The following is a 20,849-nucleotide window of genomic DNA, read 5'->3' as shown; positions in this document are numbered from 1 at the left end:
TCTCAAGTGATTAGAGAGACTATTTTATACATAGTTGTCCATTTTGCATAGGACAACTGCATGCATGCAGTCATGTAAGATGAGCACATGCATATATATTTTCTACATTTCATGCCAATTTTAGCTTCTCACTTTGTATGGGAATGGAGCCATGAATATGTTAAATTTAACAATACACACATTTTCCTACATCAGTGGTGGTTTTATGTTAAAACTGGAGGGCATTGTTACCTGCTGAAAGGCTGTATTTGTATTTTGTTTTTGGTCTTGCTTTCATAAATAAATGTCCCCTTTAATGGCTTTTATTTTTATCTTCAACAGGTTCATTGTGTTGGCAGGTTATTTTATATGTTCCTGTTTATTTTGTTAAAACAACTTGTAATTTCACAAGAACTAATGTCTTTTTTCTCCTTTTTTTATAGCCACTTCTGCAAAAATGGGTCTAGTTGAAACAAAGTTAGCTATCATTCCTGGTGCAGGTATGACATTGTCTCATAGTAATATAATAGCTTTATTGGTATTTGTGATTTTTATTGTTGATATATTAAAACTCTCTGCTCAGTACCCCTGTCCATTAGTCAGCAAGTTTTGAGTGTCTGCACCAAGTATTGGGTATACAAGACATGTTATCCCTGGTGCTTAACAGTCCCCCTGAAAGAGGTAGTTTCAGAAGTGGTGTTGGAATCCCAAGGTTTTTGCCCTTGGGGAGACTTTAACATTCATGACAGGGCTGTCTTTTGTAGTGCAGTTCGGAAGTTTGTGGCAACCATGGGCCTGTCTCAAATTATTTCTGGCCCAATGCATTTGGAGGGCATACTTTGGATCTGATTTTCTGCTTGGAGGTAAGAGTACAGGAACCAGTGATTGTTGTGTTGTCATGGACATGATCACCTGATTCTATTTGATTTTATGACCACTTGCAGCCCCTGCAGGTGTGCAAAACCTATTGGGATGGTTTGCCCCAGAGTCTGAAGGACCTGCATCTTCTGAGGTCTATGGGAGTATTTCTTGTAGAGGTTCTGCTGCGGCATTCTTTGTGATAGGCAGATGACTCAAGCTGTCAATATGACAGCCTGAGTCATCTGCCCCCCCCCCCCCCCCCCGCGGCAACTCAGATATTTAAAATGGCTGCCACTGCTGCAATGAGAAGCTCCGCAGGAAAATTCTACCACAGTGGCTTTTCATTATATGGAAATCAGATCATTTCCTTAGAGTCTTCACACCCACTGGCTAAGGAACTTGCAGGGGTAGATGGAAGGGGGTGAAGGAACTATTGGGCAGGTAAGAGGAGGGGGAAGATGTTGTCTTCTCTCTCTGTGCTCCATCTGTGCAGGTTTCTTGTAGGACCCACTTTTTTTTAATCCTTGTATGGAATGGAAATTTTCTTACTGAGTTTAGTCACTCTTGGTGCTGATGAATATGTTGATGTTTTATTATTATTATTATTATTATTATTATTATTATTATTATTATTATTAGCCTGCGAGCAGAGGCTGTTTTGCTGCTTGATTATAAGCCACTCCAGAAACATTTTTGGCTAAGGAGCAAGATAAAAATACTTCAAATAAATAAAGCGGCCATCTTCATTTTTTGGAATTAATACTTTGGAGCTTGTTTAACATGGATAATAGCAAACATGGCTAGTGTTGCAGATGTAGCAGTAAGACATACTTAAGGCAAACAAGGGAATGGAGGGGGCCGTTCATGCTAGGAACAAGGGGAAGGGGCATATGCTCCTGAGGTTGGATTCTGAATTGCAAATCATGGTTTGCAGGGAGCAAGCAATGTAACTCCTCTGGACTTCAATATTTCTTCCAGAAACCTTCAGAAATCTTTTGCTTTTTAGATGTCTTCTACAAGTTCAGAAACATTTTTTCACTTCTCACCCCATTACTACAAAGTTTGGGCATTCACCTTCATTAATAAAGTTGATGAAGCATTTGAGATCTTAATTTTTCATTTTTAAATAACAAAATAAAACTATATTATCAATTCAGTGTTTATGCTTTCAATATGCAACATCAAAATAACTATAATAAATATGACTCTGGCTCCATAATCAATTGCCTACTTACGATTAATATGAAGGCTTAGTTTTGTAACCAGAATATTTTTCAGCATTGTCATTATGTTGAAAACATGGTTTTATTTGCATTTTATAATTTTTGATAATGTTTGTTTTATGCTTTTTTAAATAAATAGCCACAGGAGAAATTGTTAATAGTGTAGAAACCAGATGTTTGAACAGCCACTCTTGTTTCCAGGTAATTAAACAAAGTATGTAGAGTGTTAAAGAAAATAGGTAGATTAGTTCTGCTTCTATAAATTAAGGTGAATTGTGATTTATACATGATTCCTGCTTTTTTTTTCTGAGCAAAAATAAGACATTTCAAATGAATTTCTCTGAAAGGACTTGATCATTTTTTCTAGCATCATAGACACAATATAGAAATTTTATACCACAAGCCTGTTCAAATTACTTTTGTATATTAGAAGGTCTAATACTTAATGCCTGGACTCTTCATGGACTAGAGTAACTTTATGCTGAAGTTGTAAATGCTTTGGATATTTTAATAGAAAAGTGGTAGATAAATATTTCAAATGAATAGATGATCTAGAAAAACAGGTATCTACAGTTTCAACTTAAATAGGCACCTGCAAGATCTGTTCATCAGGGCCATAGTAAATCTATGTAAATATAGATAAATATAATATAGTAAATGGCCCTGGCAGTAGCATACATCTCTTTCCCCTTAAGCACTTTTCCAAGCGTTCCTTTCAACTGGGCTTTCTTTTGGTATTGGGGTCCCAGCTGGAACAAAAGAACCTGGGAGGAAGGGCTTGGGGAAATATGTTACAGAGAGGGTTCATGCTTTCTATATGATTGTAGCAGATCTGATTTTAAAAATGTATCTGCTGCCATTGCTTTTAGTTGGAAGGTGGATCATTACCATGCTGGAAATACAGTGCTGGAAAGTAGATCATTAGCTGCCATAGTATTTCCTTAAATTTCCCCCCTAACCCTTCCTCCAATATGACTACAATGCATATGAAATTTCCCCAAAACATCGGCATCTTTTACATGATTTCCCCCATTTGTTTTGCATGGTTTTGATTCTTACAAATTAAAGTGCTTTGGCTTTTTATAGTCTGCTCCTTCTCTAATATATCCCAAGCATAACATATGAAACCTCTAAAACGGGGTGGGCAACTTCGGGAGGTCCAAGGACTCTCCCTTCCCCCATGCCCTGGTTGATCACAGTCTGCAAGGCGAACTTAAAAAAAAAGTTTTAATAGAAAAAATATGGCATCCATAACTGCTGCGGAATGCCAAAAGAGTCAAATTTAGCTTACTCAGCAGACAAGCAAAATTTGACCCTTTTGATACTTTTATCACCTAAGGAATGCCATTTCCTCCTCCCAAAATAACTTTTAAAATGCACCCAATTCAGCAGGAGGGGGGGGGGGGCGTTCGTATGTTGGCCACCCCTGCTCTAAAAGGAGAAGTGAAGTCTCAAACTGCTACTCGAAAGTAATTGACATGTGTAAGTAGTCCAATCCATTTGATGACTGCTACTGTATCAATTAAAACAATGCATTCAAAACATTATTTGCAGAATATCAAGACAATGGCTTGGATCTTAAGATAAGCTAACCTAAGAAACTTCATGGAAGGAACTAGGGATGGACAGACTCACCTGTATCTGGCTCTTTTGGACTCCTGCCAAGCTGCCGCCTGCTTTCGGCACCGTGCAAGCTTCTTTGCGGCCTGGTGAGCACCCAATGAAGCCATGGGGCTGCCCACCCTCATCCAGAGCCTCCATTGTGCTCTACAGTGGCAGTTCTGGAAATTGCAGCTGTAAAGGCCCCATTTATACAACATTTAAGGTGTGAATGCTCCATTCATGCCTTTAATGTTGTGTAAATGGGGCCTTTATAGCCACTATGTATGCAACTTTGGAAACATGCAATTTCAGGTGCTGCCATTGTTGCGCTCAGTGGAGGCTGTGGACAAGGGTGGGTGGCTTTGTGTAGTTGCCAAGACACATGGAGCTCGAAGAACGAGCTGGCGAACACGCCCCAGATCATTAAGCTGGGGCTGGGGGAGTCCGCTGGACTTCCAGACTTAGTTAGGCACTCGCAACGTTCCTAAGTTTCACTATCTTCACCTTCCCCCTGTAGCTACTTCTGTCCCCTGTAAAGCTCTCTGGAGAATTTGGTGTTGTCTTGAGCTATGTGGGATGTGATTTGGGTGGAGGGATGCTGGGAAAGCGGGAAAAGAATGAGTGGCTACAAAGTTAAGGAAATAATGAAACAATAAACTTATAACAAAAGCAATCTTTTATGTAAAAAAACAAAAAAAGGAATAAAATGTGGAACACTTTTTGTAAGCATACTTAATAAATATACAGACGACAATAATACAATAATAAATCTGCTCCACAATATCTGTAAGTGAAGGCCAAACGTGTTTTGACTTGCGATCTTCTTCAGTGGCCTGATAACATAGCTTGTTAAAGACTTTAGTTCAGGTAAGTTTGTTTGGAAAAAGAAAATATATGCGGGCTGACTCATTTGGTCCCAAATTCAGGGAATATATAAAGTTGTCACTCCCTATAGCATGGCAAGTGGTGCTTCATAAATCCATGGGAGTTGGGGCAGTCAGCGATTTATGAGGCACCACTTGCCATGCTATAGGGAGTGACAACTTTATATATTCCCTGAATTTGGGACCAAATGAGTCTGCCCGCATATATTTTCTTTTTCCAAACAAACTTACCTGAACTGAAGTCTTTAACGAGCTATGTTATCAGGCCACTGAAGAAGATCGCAAGTCGAAACGCGTTTGGCCTTCACTTTTGTGAACAGCCCAGAGAGCTTCGGCTATTGGGTGGTCTAAAAATGCAATAAATAAATAAATAAATAAATAACAGATATTTGTGGAGCAGATTTATTATTGTTTTATTGTTGTCTGTATATTTATTATCTTTGGTGTATGCTTACAAAAAGTGTTCCACATTTTATTCCTTTTTTTGTTTTGTTTTTACATAAAAGATTGCTTTTGTTATAAGTTTATTGTTTCATTATTTGTAGCCACTCATTGTTTAACTTTTGGTTAAGGTGAGCACCTGTTGTTCATACATTTCTGTATAAGCGGGAAAAGATTCAGATTTATAAGGCTTGGATGCTGGGATAAAATAACTTAAGTTCATGGAAGGAAAGTTTTCCATCGCCTACTTAAACCAGCAGTCCTCTGTACCCCATCCCACATTGTTCAAGAGGGTTCCCTGATTTTGGGGGGGGGGGGCTCAGGAGGCTACAAGTAGAAGCAGAAGTCAGGAAAGTTTTCTTCCTCATGATGACTAATCTTAGGATCCAAGCCAATACTTCCTCCACAGATTGCACCAAATTTGAGAAAAATATAATCTATGCAAAAAGCAGCACACAACACTTGGAAAGGTAACTTACCTGCATAAAGGCACTAGCTTTTTTTGTTATAGGAAGTAGAGAAAAGCAGTGGGAATTCAAAAGATGTCTACACAAAATCCAGTGAACCCAGACAATTTAGAAAGAAGCAGTGAAAAATGGCATTACTGCAAGATTTGTGTCCATAGATATTTGTAAATGTGATAATGTAGCCAGATTTTATGTGTGTTTTCTTGCTGAATTGAATGAGGCATACTTCCACATCAATATATGCTTTCATCTCAGTACAGATACCTTATTTTTCCTGTTGTACTTGTCTCATTTAAAAAGCAAGCTTCCTACACAGGAATAGACCTTGAGATACTATGTTTTGCAGTTGTTGAACTTGTCAACACTTGATGTGTATTTGAAGGAAAGCCAAGGAATTTGTAATCAAGAAAGTTTACCAAAATTGCTGTATGGTGATTTTTAGCTAGAATATCTTTATTTCAATTAAAACGGTTCTGGTTTATTTTGGCAATAATGTTTATATAGAAAAAGATGTTTTAAAACAAGCTATTATAACTAAAAGTAAAATGTAAAATATTTGCTTTTTGATACTGAATTGTGTATATTCTATAGGGATGCAAAAATAACATTATAAATCTGCTTTTATGAATGTATTTATTAATAGTATTAGCAATATCTCTATACTGCTTCTCATTTACGCAGACTCTGAAATGGTTTACAGAAGAATATAATAAATACAGTACAATAAATAGTACTATATTAGAGACTGATTCACAGCTCATGGCTGGGAGCAAACCAAAGTAAAAAAAAATTACCTAAAACATGCCAGCATTGGGGCCTGGCGTACCACAAGGGGGGATCTTTCAGATTTTTCCATGGGGCGGTCACTGCCACAGAGAAGGCCCATTTCCATGTTGCCATAAACAGAAATCTGTAGGCCACAGGTCAGACAATAGGGCCTCCCTGAAGATAGTAGTAATCTGGAGGTTGGTATTGCGAAGATGTTCCTTGAGATAACCTGGTCCCCAGTTGTACAGAGCTTTGTATATTAATACCAACACCTTAAATCTAGCTTGTTAGCACACTGGCAACCAGTGGAGATCCTTTAGCACAGGTGTAATACGTGCATGGTAAGACACTCCAGTTAGTAACCGAGCCTTCTTGTCCTTTAAGCACGCAGAGTAGGAAGCTTTTTCTTTTTGTTCCAAATGTTGTTTACAGGATGCTAGTATTTTCCTACGTGAAGTTCTTAAACTAATCTATTATCATAGGACTATTTGCCATTATTTTCCCATCTCATTTAAAGTAGGCTAGTGGTTTGGGGTAGTGGTCCAAGCTGTGAGATTTATTTGGTGGTCAAAACACAACCATAGAAATAACGATGCACTGTCAGCAAGGCCACCTCTTAGTTCATGAACGTAATTTCAAGCTCCCTGGAATTTATGTAATTGTTGACCTGCTACTATCTGCAGTGCATCACTATTATTTAAGGATATAAAAAGTGTCTGGAAATAGTCATAGTCTCCTGTTTAGATAATTCTGATCAACAGGTTTCTGGCAGCTTATGAAAACCAGCTAGCCATTTATGCAGAGCACAATCCTTGTAGTTGATAAATATAAGGAGACGATATATCTCTTGAAAGAGAATTCTTGATACTTTAAAAACATAGATGCAATATTGAGAGTTGCCAGATACCCATAGATTACTTTTATACAATTCTGTATCAAATTACACAAAACTTAGTTTGTGAAATTACCATAAGTTCTTCAGTAGTCTTTGTATTTATTAACATGTTAGAAGCTGGATTTATTTTAAGCATTTGCATTGTGCTTTTCAACACAAGGCTCCAATTGGACCTCTCAGCGGCTTTCGATACAGTGGACCATGAATTGTTGATTAAACGGTTGAAGGCCCAGGTAGGACTGGAGGGCCTGGCTCTTGCCTGGTTCCAGTCTTACCTGGATGAAAGGGCTCAGTTGGTTACCATGGGCACTTGTGCATCTGCTCCCACAGCCCTTCCCTGTGGAATTCCACAGGGTTCTATCCTCTCACTTTTCATGTTCAATGTGTATGTGAGGCCACTGGCAGAGTCAATTAGAGCTCACGGGCTGAGGTACCATATGTACGCCAATGATACCCAGCTTTATATCTCAGTGGGCTCAGACCACAGTGGGCCAGTTGCTGTTCTGTCTCATTCCCTGGCTGAGATCTGTAATTGGATGTCTAGAAGCAAGTTGAAGTTTAATCTGGAGAAGACTGAGTTGATGGTGGTTGGTCGTGGTCAGCGACTGGCAGATTCAATGCAGGAGCTTGCAGATGTTTGATTTTCAGGAATCTGACCGAGGATTGTGAACAAGGCACAAGACCTGGCTGTCATTCTTGACCAATCCCTAACTATGTCATCACAGATGGGGGCTGTTGTCTGGAGCTGCTTTTATCAATTACACATGCTCCGCCAAGTTCACCCCTTTTTGTCAGAGGCCGATCTTACCACCGCAGTTCATGCCCTGGTCATCTCCAGGCTTGATTATTGCAACTTGTTGTATACAGGGCTTCTCTTGAAGCAAATCTAGTGCCTATAGGCTGTTCAAAATGTGGCAGCCAAGTTAGCTAAGGGGCTTCCAAAATGGTCTTATATCACTTCGGTGCTTCAAGAGCTTCATTGGCTGCCAGTGGCTGCTAGGGTGTGCTACAAGGTTTTGTTAACTATGTATAAAGCCCTACACTACCTGGGCCCTGGTTACTTGAGTGCTTGCTTCACTCCTGTGTCTCACACTGATGGTCCCCCACTACAATTTGGAATGTGCGGGGGTCAGGGCTTTTTCAGTGGTTGGTCCCCAGTTGTGGAACAGTTTGCCACTGGAGATTAGACAGGCTCCTACTGTCAATTGTTTTAAAAGCCTCTGTAAGGCATTTTTACTTTCACAAGTGTTTGGGGGAGGGGTGGTTTAAATTTTAATGTTGGTTGAGAGATTTTAATGGAAATTGTTTTATGTTTTATTGTAAAGCGCCACAATGCCAGAAATGGCGAGGTGGCACTATAAATATTTATTTATTTATTTATTTATTATTTATTTATTACATTTTTATACCGCCCAATAGCTGAAGCTCTCTGGGCGGTTCACAAAAATTAAAACCATCATAAAACAACCAACAAGTTAAAAACACAAATACAAAATACAATATAAAAAGCACAACCAGGATAAAACCTGGTTAACATATTATTTAAATATGTTTTTAAATAAATAAATTTAAATATAAAAACTCTAAACAATGGCCAATGCAAATCTTTGTATTATTTAATGGAGGTGATATAACCCACTAAAGTAATAGGCATGCAGTATTCACTGAAGCAACTCCTCAAAGGTCATCCTTGTACAGAATGGCTAGATTTGCAATATCAGGGAAGGAAAATAAGCCATCATAGCTTATTTTTCTGCCCCACACATGGTGGTTTCATGCAGCGTCATTACCATAATTGGTCTCACCGAGCATAGTTTGTCATGTCGTCTGAACCTGGTGAGGTTGTACAGCAGAGGTGAATGACAAACCACCCCACAACCTTAGAACAAGCCATATGTTGTGGGGTGGTTTATAAACATACCCACCATTAACCATCGCTGGATCGCAACTACCAAGAGTAATTTTGGTGATGATGCAGCACACGACTGGTATGCGCAGGGTGGGAAAATAAGCTACGTTGGCTTATTTTCCTTCCTCGATCGTGTGGACCCAGTGTGTCAAATACTGTTTTCCTCACTATAGTATCTGAGGGCTCATCTATACCAAGCAGGATATTGCACTATGAAAGCGGTATATAAAAGGCAGGAGCCATACCAAGCAGGATATAGCAGTATGGAAGTGGCATATGGTATGTGTCATTGGGCCCCAACAGTTGCCAGTGCACTTCAATACCGCTATAAAGCTATAGTGTGGCTCTTGCCTTTTATATACTGCTTGCATAGTGCAATATACTGCTTGGTGTAGATGAGCCCTCAGTCTCATTGTTACCCTCTTGTCTTAAAGATTCAGTTAACCATTTACTACTGCTAAGAATAGTATGCTTGAGAACATTGTAAGGTTCTTCACCAAGAAGTCAACATAGTGACAGACATGGGGGGATTTAAATCGTTTCTACAAATGATTATAAGTAGAAATTAGAGAGGTTTGAATTGCTTTACTAAAGAATGTGAGAAGCTATTAAATAGGCATGTTTAAAATAGAGCTTTCAGTACACACAAACTAGAATACTTATACTTTACATTTCAAACCTTTTGAAGCTCATTTTTGTCCATTGAGTTAAATGTTTAGAGCTCTGATTAAATATTCTGGTATTTAGAATACAGCCAGAACAAGTAGTTATTTAAAAACAATAATCCTAGATTAAGGCAATGGTGGCATTGTCTTAAACGATTTCCAAAGCCGTCTCATCTGTACTAACATCTGATTTAAGTTCCAATAATTAATATCAGTCATCTAAATTGCAACACAAGCCACGGTGGTGAAATACTGGAGGTCATTTTCATTACAAAAACCAAAGCTTCAAGTATGTATATAGAAATCAAATATTTCCAAGAACTAACTAAATTAGAATACCAGTTTCAGTAAAATATTTCCATATGCTTAGTTCTCCATCTGCCTTTCTGATACCATTTCTCATCCCTCTTCCATAAACTAGCTCAGGGTTGGATAACATGTGCCCCCTGCACACACACCTCTGTGTGCCCCCCCCCCCCCGGTTCAGAAATTCCCAAAGTTTCCTATCCCTGGATTACTTGGTTCAGTGGCACTACTTCCTGTGTTTGCATGTTCATGAAACATTTGCTAGCAGTACTTGGGTTTAAAAGGGAATGATTTAAAGTTTGTGATACGATCTGAATTACAATTTACATTGCTTGAAAATTAGTGTTTCTGTTACATCCTTGTTTGTGCTTATTTCTCTGTGTTTTGAGTTTTGGACAGGATGGGATTTAAGCATTCTTTCATGGAGAATAATTTGAGGCAATTAAAAATTGTTCTTATGTAAATTTTCAAAGTCAGTGTGGTCTTACACAATCAGTTTAGCCTTACAAAAGTACACAGGCATTTATTAGATTTGAACAACGTCATTTGTAGGGATGTGCAAGTTCTCAGAACTGATCAGTACTCATTCCAAAGTACTCCCAATTATTTTAAGAGCCAATCCAGGGCTCAAAAATAAATATCCTTCCCTTGTACCCCCTTTACTTACTCAGCCAGCCTAGAGTGGTGGCATGCAGAGACGCAAGGGACTGACCCTTTGCCCCAGTCCATTGCCTTGGGAGGTGGGAATGCTTCCTTGATTCAAATTTAAATCTGAGCTGGGAAAAAATTCAGGGTGTTTTAAAACACCCTGAATTTAGGTTTTCTTTTAGGTTTTTATGAGCCCTTTATGTTTTTCTCCAAGTCTCCTTTGGGAAAACTTTGCCAGCATATCAAGGGGGGATCCGCACATCGCTCCCAGAGCGCTTCTATGTGACCCCAGAGCACCCCAAAAACGATAGTCTGACTTCCCTGTAAAAGAAATGAGGAAGAGCCGTCCATGCCGCCACCGCCGACGAGGAGAGCTCCGCCAGCGAGGAGAGCTCGGCAAAAGAAGGCGGGGTAGAGAGCTTTTTCCACTCTTCACCCCGCCTTCTTTTGCCGAGCTCTCCTCACCGACGGAGAGCTCTCCTCGTCGTCAGCGGTGGCGGCGGCATGGACGGCTCTTCCTCGTTTCTTTTACAGGGAAGTCAGACTATCGTTTTCGGGGTGCTCTGGGGTCTCATAGAAGCGCTCTGGGAGCAACGTGCGGATCCCCCCCCCCCCAGTCATTACTGGGCCTTTTTATTAGTAGCCTATGCAATACTCTCAGTAGTATCCCAGTGATAAAATAGATAAAATATACTACTAAGAGTGGAAGGGTATCCAACAGACCTTTCCTTGGGCACCTGTAATTTCCTTGGCTGCCTGCTCTAGCTCCTACCAGTATCAGTACAAACTCTCTGGCAGCCTTTTCCAACCTTGTGTCCCCCAGATGTTTTGGACTACAACTTTACAGCATTCCTGACTTTTGGTCATGCTGGCCGTGGTTAATGGGAGTTGAAGTTTACACATCTGGACGACACCAAATTGAGGGAAGCAGCGATTGCAAGATTGTAAGGACTGGCCCACGCTGTAAAAGGATTTGCTACGCTTGGCTGGGAGAGAGTGTATCCATCAGAGCTATCACTTGTCATTTCCACAGCTACCAACCTTAGCTTCTCCAAGAGAAAGAACTGAATGAATGTGGGAGTGGCCTAGCCTGTAAAAACAAGTAGTACAGAAGAGCAGGGAAAAACTTAAGAAATACTTCACTTCTGGCAACCAACGTGGCCTTTTATTTTCAGATATTATAAATTGTAACAGAGGACAAAAAACTTGGGACACAAATTTTCTGTCCTTCCCTGAGGCCAGTATAAGCCATGTCAAATCTTTATAGGTAAAATTATGTGTTTGTGACATATAGTGTGTATTATACCATGCTCTAATCAGCTGAGCATGCACATGCATACTCTATATACAATGCCACATTTCCTAGTATCTGAATATTATCACTGTATTAATCCACAAATTGTGTAAATTTGGTGCTATTCTGAAAAAGTGCACAATTAGTGTACTAACTGGTCCATTTTAATACGTACTATTAAAAGCGTTAACAATTGTGTTTATGCTGTTGGTATTTATGTTTAAATATGCAATAAAATTGGTACTATGTGTGTAATTACATGCACATAGAAGATACTGTTTAACAATGCTGAAATGGCAAAATTATGTTTTTGTATGGACAACATGACCAAATGTGTATCTTCCATATGCCAAGATTGATTTATGACTTACTAGTTGTTTTGACTGTGATTGCACAAGAGGATGCGAACTCACACTCATTTCAAAACACTCCCCTTGGCACAAAATTTGGAGATAAAATTCCTTGGTATACGTTGAACAGCCCCTGAAAGTTAGGTTCGGTTTAGATTAGCCAATTTAGATTTATAAACATACAAACAGATTGCTTTACCTATATAGTTTTGACATGGCCTATATTGACCTCAGAGGTGGTGGAGAAAATTTGTGTCCTGGATTTTTTGGAGTCTTGCTTATCCAAGCACCTGAAAATAAAAAGAAGGGCATGTTAGTTGCCAGAAGATGCCTTGGTCTCCCTACCCCATTAAAAGTTCTTCCTGCTCTAGGATGAAAAAGTATGGAAAGGAGAGAGAATACTGTGTTTGGTTAAAAAAAAAAAGCAAGGTTAAAATAATAAAGGGGAGAAGTAAAGCCACTAAAATTTAGGCAATTTGATGACTCTCGCTCAGGTTTTAAGATAAATGAGAAAGAGGATAGATAGTAGTGGAGGAAAGGCAGTCAAGAGCTGTTCACTCTTTCTTCCATATCTCTTCTATGCGGCATTCATCAAACCCACTCACCAACAGTCCAGGGATAAGAAAACCTTTGATCTTGGCATGCACAAATGCTCAGGAAGGAAGGTTTCATTACAGCAGTTAAGTTAGGGTGCCATAGGCAGTATACAATGGCACTGCTCTGCCTCCACAGTTTCTGTTGCACTCATGGGAGTCATAACTTGTGCCATGGGGCTTTGGCGCTTCTAAAATTAACCCCGGAACCTAGTGTAAATGCTCAGTTCTGGTTTGGAACAGGTCAGTGGAGCTCCCTTCTCTGACCTCCGCTGTCCTGCCCCGTTCTGGAAATGAGCATTTCCTCTCGTTTTGGATTATTTTTAAACATGTCAAAGCCCCATGCAATGACCGGTGGGTCCTGCATGGCACAGACACAGTAGAATACTACCCATGGAGGAGATTTGGGGGAGGAAGGCATCAGCAAGAGTTTCTTCCCTTCCCCTTCTCTTCTCTCTCTTGGAATACTACAGATCTGTTTGCTGGGCTGATGTGGGGTGGGGGAGAAGCATGCCAAGCCATTTTAAATCTCTCTTTGGTGCTGCTCAGTATTGTATTTTCGTTTCTTTCCACCACCATGCAGCCCCTTTTTCTCTTCTCCCCCAGCACTAGCTGCTGCTGAATTACAGGAAGATAAAAAGTGATTGAAAGCTTAACTTACTCAGAATATATTCATTCCAAATATCTCCCATTCAGCAAGCTCCTATGTTGCTTTATTCCAACTGCTTCCAACAGGAAAGTTTGCTTTATACCGTGACTGGATAGGGGAAGGGAGAGGGTGATTTCAAATCTCTTTGATTCCTGTAATTGTTTAGTGCTTGCTTTCTTCTTTCTGTGTCTCTTACCTCTCCAGCGTTTCTGTATTCCCAAGCCCTATTTGCATTTGGTTTCTCTCTCTGAATTCCTCTTTGCACACCAGAAAAGACCAACTGCCTTTGTTGTCCTCAGGAGGGTGATTAAGATAAGAAACAAAACAACAACATCAACAAAAAGACTGGGTTGTGAAGGGGAGCTGCTTTAGGGAAGGAAGAAAAATCTGTATTTCTTTGGGGAAGAGGGAAAGACAATGTCTCCTAGCCTTTTTAATTCTGGTTTTGAAGACAGATGCTGAATGAGCTTAGGCTTGCCAGGAAAGTGGGGGCAATGTTTAATTTTAACAAAGATTCCTGCAGCGGGCATAGGCTTATTGGAAATAATACCATATGAGCTATTAGCCCTTAATTCTGTGGGACAGGTGGGCTGCCCCTTGCTTGGTGGAAAGAGAAAGGTACTCTGCATGTTTCAGAGGCACTTTTGCTATATTCTTGCTGGGTAGTAGAAATAATTGTGGCTATTAAGCATGGCCATAATTTGTGGACCCCTGCTTCTCAGTCAGAGTTATGGCTTTGGCATCTATCTGTAAACATCACCCCCTGTTCTAGTGCTTTTTCATGCAAGGTTTGGGGCTTGCAAAACAACTTTTCCATGATTTGATTCTAGGAAAGGGTGTTGACCTGCCTATATTACTTCAGCTGGACTGGATAATACAGGAGAGCTGTTAGCATCCCAGATTATTCCATTTGTGTATTCAGTACAACACCAGCTCAATGCATTTTGCAGCTAAAATTACTTAATATGTACCATTCTGGGCACTACAGTGCCTGTTTCATGATTGCCTTTCTATATACCATGTTGTTTGCTCTTAATATTTAGAATAATAAAATGAGGATACACAAACTCCATCAGTAACTAGGCCTATTACTTATTTTTGTTTATGATTCTATGCATTGCTTTATCCCTCTGCCTCCTTTCAAGGAGCTTTAAGGTTTTGAGTAGATACTGTGTGGCTTCCAGACTTAATCATACTTAAGAGTAGATCCATTGGAATCAATGGGACAAATTGGTTGTGACTAATGTAAGTTCCATTGATTTTAGTGGGTCTACTCTTAAGTATGACTAAATCTGGATCCAACCCACTGTTAGAGAGTTCTAGAGCTTTACAGTAGAAGAAAAGAAAAACATAGGTATAAAAAGTTAGGTTCTCTACATTATGATATTGATATCTGTTGATTTAACTCCTCATTTTGAATCGCCATACAAACTTCAGCATGTTAAACTTTTTATTTCTTGGCACTAACTTGGATAGTACCAAGAAATTATTGTGTATAGGCCAGTGGTGTGAATTATTTATTATTTATTTATTTAGAATATATATATACCGCTCCCCATTGAAAAATTTTGGAGCAGTGTACAAGGTAAAATGAAAATAGGATTGCTCTCCTTCAGCTGTTTTTTTTTAAAAAAGGAAAGCCATCTGGTTGTTAATCATTGCTGATTCTTATCTGATTTCCTTGCCCATTTTCACCTTTTGGAACTGTAAAAGATATATAATAAAATATTTTAAATTTCTTGCATTGCTGTGGTTTTGGACTGAATTTTTATTACTTCTTTTAAACTCTTGAATGTGAGGAAGCTGATAGGAATTATAAGAGCCCTGTAGCAACTTTCATTATAAGTATATCTGCTGGATGTAATCTTTACATTCTTTTATCTAGTTGATAGTTGATGTTGCTTTTCTTATTAATCAGATATGCACAGAAGCTGAATATCTTTTTATAACATCAAATACAAATAATTATGAAATACTTTACGGCCCTGAGACAGATGAAAATAAGTGAAACTTTTAAATATTAAAAAGCAGATGTGTATTCCTGGTTCATATGTGGATGTTGAGAAATTAAGAATGTATTCTTAGCTTCCTGTTTGTAAAAATGTGATATGATATCTTAGTTCTGATCCAATATCCATTTAAGTTAAAAAAAGGAAAGTGTGTAACGCTTTCTGACAGAAATGCTTTGACTATTGGGCACTATAGAAATGTAATAAATAAATAAATATCATCCCTCCACATCCCACCAACGCAATACATACACTATGGTGGGACATGGGAGAGGGCTTTGTCTGCTGTGGCACCCTGACTGTGGAATGCCCTCGCCTTGGAGGCCTGACTGGTGCCAACGCTGACTTTATTCTGGCGCCTAGTAAAAACACAGCTTTTTAACAAAGCATTTAATGGTTAAATTCACCTGGCTTGCACATTGTTTTAACTGTTTTAATTGTTTTTACTGCTTTAAAATAGGGTGACCATATGAAAAGGAGGACAGGGCTCCTGCATCTTTAACAGTTGCACAGAAAAGGGAATTTCAGCAGGTGTCATTTGTGTATATGGAGAACCTGGTGAAATTCCCTCTTCATCACCACAGTTAAAGCTACAGGAGCTATACTAGAGTGACCAAATTTAAAAGAGGGCAGGGCACCTGCAGCTTTAACTGCTGTGATGAAGAGGAAATTTCCCAGATTCCTCATATATACAAATGACACCTGCTGATATTTCCTTTTCAATACAACCATTAAAGATACAAGAGCCCTGTCCTCCTTTTCATATGGTCACCCTATTTAAAATTATATACTGGTTTTAACTTGATTAATGGTTTAATTTGTTTTTAGCTGTTGTATATTTATTGTTTTATATTGTATGATTTTATCTGTATGCTGCCCTGAGATCCTAGTCATATAGAGCGGGATACAAATGTAATAACTAACTAAATAAATAAATATCATTATTGAGGGTAGTTTTGAGTCAGATGTCAGGGCATGATAAGTGTCTGTATAAGCGTCTTGCATATTGTGAATAGAAAGAAGTCCCATAGTGTGTTTTTATTTTATTTTAAATGTATATATACTGCCCTTCAATTAACATTTCCATGGTGATTTACAGTAGGTAATAAAACACAACAACAATCAATAAAACAGTTTACAACATAAAAGGGTAGTCTAAAAATAATCACAGTAGAGATAAGAAATAAATAAATGGCTAAAAGCCTGGGAAGATAAAAAAAGTCCTTTGCCCGAAGTGTAGAAAACAGCAATGATAGCAGGTGAGCCTGGAAGTTACCAGAACATGGATAACAAGTCAGATTGTCTGTGTTTGGATGTCACTTTAAGCCATGATGGGCTAATAAGCTACTCACAGTAGTTTATTTTGAAAATAAGCTACTCTTATCCTCACACGATCAAACAAATAGCTTATTTATTTATTTATTTATTTATTTTAAAACATTTGTAGGCTATTGTGTGTAATTTGATTTAGCCTCCTGCCCGAGCAATGTTTCACCTCTGAAGCACTGGAGGTTTGCAGAATTGGGACAAAACTTCATATACAGCCTCTCCTAGTTGGGAGGTACCCGATGCACCAGGAAACCCCTGAGCATTTACTCCAGAAGAGCAAAAATCCCACAGGCACCCAAAGGGGGAGATGCTTAGAAAACCTTGGGGGGCTGCAGCATCGGAACCAGAAAACAACAGAAAGCTCTACAGTGGTTCCTCTCCCAAGGTTGGTGTCATGACCTCAGTAGAGGAAAAAGGGGGCATGCCAGTAGTCGGGGAAGTGCTGTGTCTTGTGGCTTCTCCAACCCCGGGCCTACCCCTGCCAGCGCAACTCCACTAGACAGACTCAGAGACCTGTCTGGTGGGAAGAAAGGTGAAAATAGTTTATGTCGCTCCTGCCACCCTATTGGCACCAACCAGCAAGGCATAAAAATCTCAGAAGCCTCCAATCTTGCTGGCAGCAACCCAATAGGATTGTGTCCTAAATGGATTAAGAATGATTAGAAACTTGAATTGTTTTATGTTGATGTAATACAAATGTTTGTTACACTTGGAATTATGTTTCATTTAAAATATTTAAATACAGTATTCCTACTCTATTAAATAATGTGTAAATTTCAAAATATGTAGCAGTTCTCTTCCATTATATCTTGATAGAGTGTCTATTTTAAGTATTATTATTATTATTTTAAGATTGGGTGTTATTTCCTATCTCTGATTATGACTGACAAGGAAGTACACACTTCTTGTATATTATCATTGCAGAACATCTGTCAGGAGTGTACACTATCAGTTTGTGCTTGATTGAAGCTGATTCCTAGTTGATATGACTTACTGGTCTATTGGTTCATAATAACTTGAATTGGTGTCTTTATCTATTAGACCCTGTACCAGCTTTGATGTTTCTCTAATGATTGATGATAGAGCTACTTATTTCATAAAAAGATGAATATATGAATTCATCCAGAGAGGCTTGTTCTGACATAGCAAGTTATATTATATTTTAGTAGCTCCTGTGTAAGTGTATGTATGTCTGTGTCATCCCATTCTGTGCTACAATATTGGTTGTTGGATAGAGGTGACCTTTTAGAGATGGATATGTGTGTCTGCAAACTGCTATCTCATACATATGGGGAAGAGAGAAGTACAAAAATGTGTTGAGCACATCCAACTTTAGAGGACAGAGATACAGTAAGTGCTGTCTCTCTTTCCAGTCTTTTCCCCAAATAATAAAATCCCGGAACAGCCCCCTTGGCTTTCATATGCTGCTGCTGAATGTCATGTGAATTAAATGAAAAAACCTCCTCCATCCGGGATCATCCAGAATGAGTTTCTGACCTGGAATGTATTATTAAGACCTTACTGAATAGAGCTACTGGGTTAGTCTGTCCCAGATATGCCTGTCTGGTTTCTTGGTAGAGCAGTAGTTTAGATCAGCAGGCAAGGTAGCTGTAGTCTATCAGAATACCATCTCCATAGCCAGGGGCCTTGTCCAGTAGCCCTGATTTTTTTAATGTACATGGTGGGCGTTTGAAAAAGAATAGGAACTGTATTGATGTACCGCCCACACACTGCCTAAGTCTCCCTACCTGAGATGGCAACCTTAATCTCATGTGATTATATCATCATCCTCATCCTCATCCTCATCCTTCTACTGCCTGTAGTTTCTGCATTTCATTACCTTATGATCTTGCTGTTTACAATTCTCTCCCTTCCTCAACCATATGTAACATGTAATATCTGATTAAGTGAACTCCAATTCACAAAACCTTATCCAATAATAAATTTGGCAGTCTTTAAGGTGCCATAAGGTTTGTGGAAAGGGGGGGGACATGCAGATTGCTTACATGATGCTGGATTTAACCCCATACTTCTAGGCCAACCTGGATATATGAAGGATTGCCTCCTCCTGCATGAACTTATCCATGCATAGAGATATTCGGAAGAAATCCTTTTTCATATCTCTTTGCGTTGTGAAGTGTGGAAGTTTGGGATGCATGACTTGGCCTTTTCATTAGCAGTGCTCAGACTATGAAATTCTTTACCCTGACAAATTTGGCTCTCCTCTTCTCTCAACATATTGTCTGAACATGCTTTTTGTAATCTTGTTTGAGAGTTCACATCCCTTGCTATTTTTGGTTTTGGGGTGGTTGGCCTCAGGGCAAGATGGGGGGATGTTGCTTCATTATTTCAGTTTTTCTGTGTTATGTATTTTATATTATTGTAAACCACTTGGAGGACCCTTGGGCTAGAGAATGTGCGATGCAAATAATAAATAAATATTTCACTGGCTTATGGGACAATTTGGTCAGGCAAAATGCAGAATCAATGTCTGCCATTTCTTTCTTTCTTTCCTAAATTACAGGAGGAACACAAAGGCTACCTCGTACAATTGGAGTGTCTCTAGCAAAAGAACTAATATTTTCTGCACGTGTACTTGACGGTGAAGAAGCAAAATCAATAGGATTGATTAGTCACGTGGTGGAACAAAATGAAGCAGGGGATGCTGCCTATAGAAGAGCTTTAGCCCTGGCAAGAGAATTTTTACCTCAGGTATAATCCAAATGGAGGGAATACTTTAACCTGTCAAGTTTATTGTGGTGGAGAATAAGGAATGAGTAACTAAGAAAAGAATTGGGAAAGCTAAAAAAAGAAGTGATTTTCACAAATTATATGTAAAGACATTCTGATTAAACAAATAGAAACCATCCCCCATATTAGTTACTAGAGGTGCTATTTGGCCGAATCTTATGAATTTTTTTTTCCTGTGTGATATGATATCTTTTTTAAAAAAATCTATCTATATCTTTTGTTATAGCTGTTATAATGTTGAATTGAAGCTACCCCATTAAGGTTTCTATTATTGCTTAAGCTTAACCCCTCCAAATATGGCATTCATGCGTAACTCCATTCATTTTTATGTGGCTGTCATTAGAGCAGGGCATGCCTTATTGAATTCTCACCATTATTTCTTTGTCTCTAGACTTCCCAATTCAGTTTTCCAAACTAAAATCTACAGATTCTCTGCATGATCAAAAAGTATTGAACAGGCACTTTGTAGTTGGAGGCCCAAATTCTAAACACAAGCAAATTCCATTAACTGATGGGATTTGTATGCATGTAAATGTGTTTAGGTATGTAGCTTTATATATTCTTAAATTGTTCTTCTATAAATGTTTATAATTGTTTATTTGGTTGCTCTCTGATCTAGGTGTATTTATAATACCATTGTTTTCTCACACTAATTTGGATAATATTACAAAATTACATTATATATACAATTAAAAGATAAGGCTGAGAAAATTTGAATGCCAAAAAGCAAACATAGAGCAATAATAATGTGCTGTCTGAGGTCAAATGCTTTTTGTCATTCATGTGGCCTGAACGAGCACATGTTTAGATTCGTTTCAGTGATCAATTTGTGGATGATAGAAATCCGTTTTGTTCTTCTTCGTGGTCTCTATGCATCACACATATGGGCTTTGCGCCTGTGCAGAGACCGAACTGGAACCTACTATAGCTGAGTGGAACATTTTTGGTGGGAACCCCTCCCCCACGCTACCGCGCATGTCCATGGAGTTCCCGCCCTTACCTCAGTTCTTCGTCGTCCGCCATTGTGCTTAGACATAGAACCAAAACCTCTTAGCGTTTTTCTCTAAAATCCTTCTTTCGCTCCAAATCTTCGTCTTTTTCCTCATTCTTCACTCTTTTTCTTCTATCTGCCTAAAAAAAAAAAAAATTGTTATAGTTAGATTCTCCTCAGCGACTTCGGTCGCGGTGCCTAATCGCATGGCAGTAAAGGCCCCATTTCGCAAGTG

At 38.9% G+C, this 20,849-nt stretch overlaps 1 protein-coding gene across 4 annotated transcripts in view; it reads left to right on the top strand.

Moving 5' to 3' along the window:
• Positions 1 to 20,849, top strand: part of AUH (AU RNA binding methylglutaconyl-CoA hydratase) — a 49,860-nt gene that overhangs the window by 14,938 nt on the left and 14,073 nt on the right. For 2 of the 4 annotated variants that reach the window (XM_063129448.1, XM_063129447.1), the window contains 2 exons: positions 423 to 479; positions 19,397 to 19,584. In XM_063129448.1, the coding sequence (XP_062985518.1) occupies positions 423 to 479; positions 19,397 to 19,584 (245 nt within the window). Of the gene's footprint in view, positions 1 to 422; positions 480 to 19,396; positions 19,585 to 20,014; positions 20,166 to 20,849 lie in introns of all 4 variants that reach the window. The other 2 variants (XR_010025595.1, XM_063129449.1) reach the window with 2 other exon arrangements.

Source organism: Elgaria multicarinata, chromosome 6, assembly GCF_023053635.1.
Source record: "Elgaria multicarinata webbii isolate HBS135686 ecotype San Diego chromosome 6, rElgMul1.1.pri, whole genome shotgun sequence".
Lineage (NCBI taxonomy): Eukaryota > Metazoa > Chordata > Lepidosauria > Squamata > Anguidae > Elgaria > Elgaria multicarinata.
The sequence above is the reverse complement of the archived record's forward strand: the minus strand, read 5'-3'. Positions and strand labels throughout refer to the sequence as shown.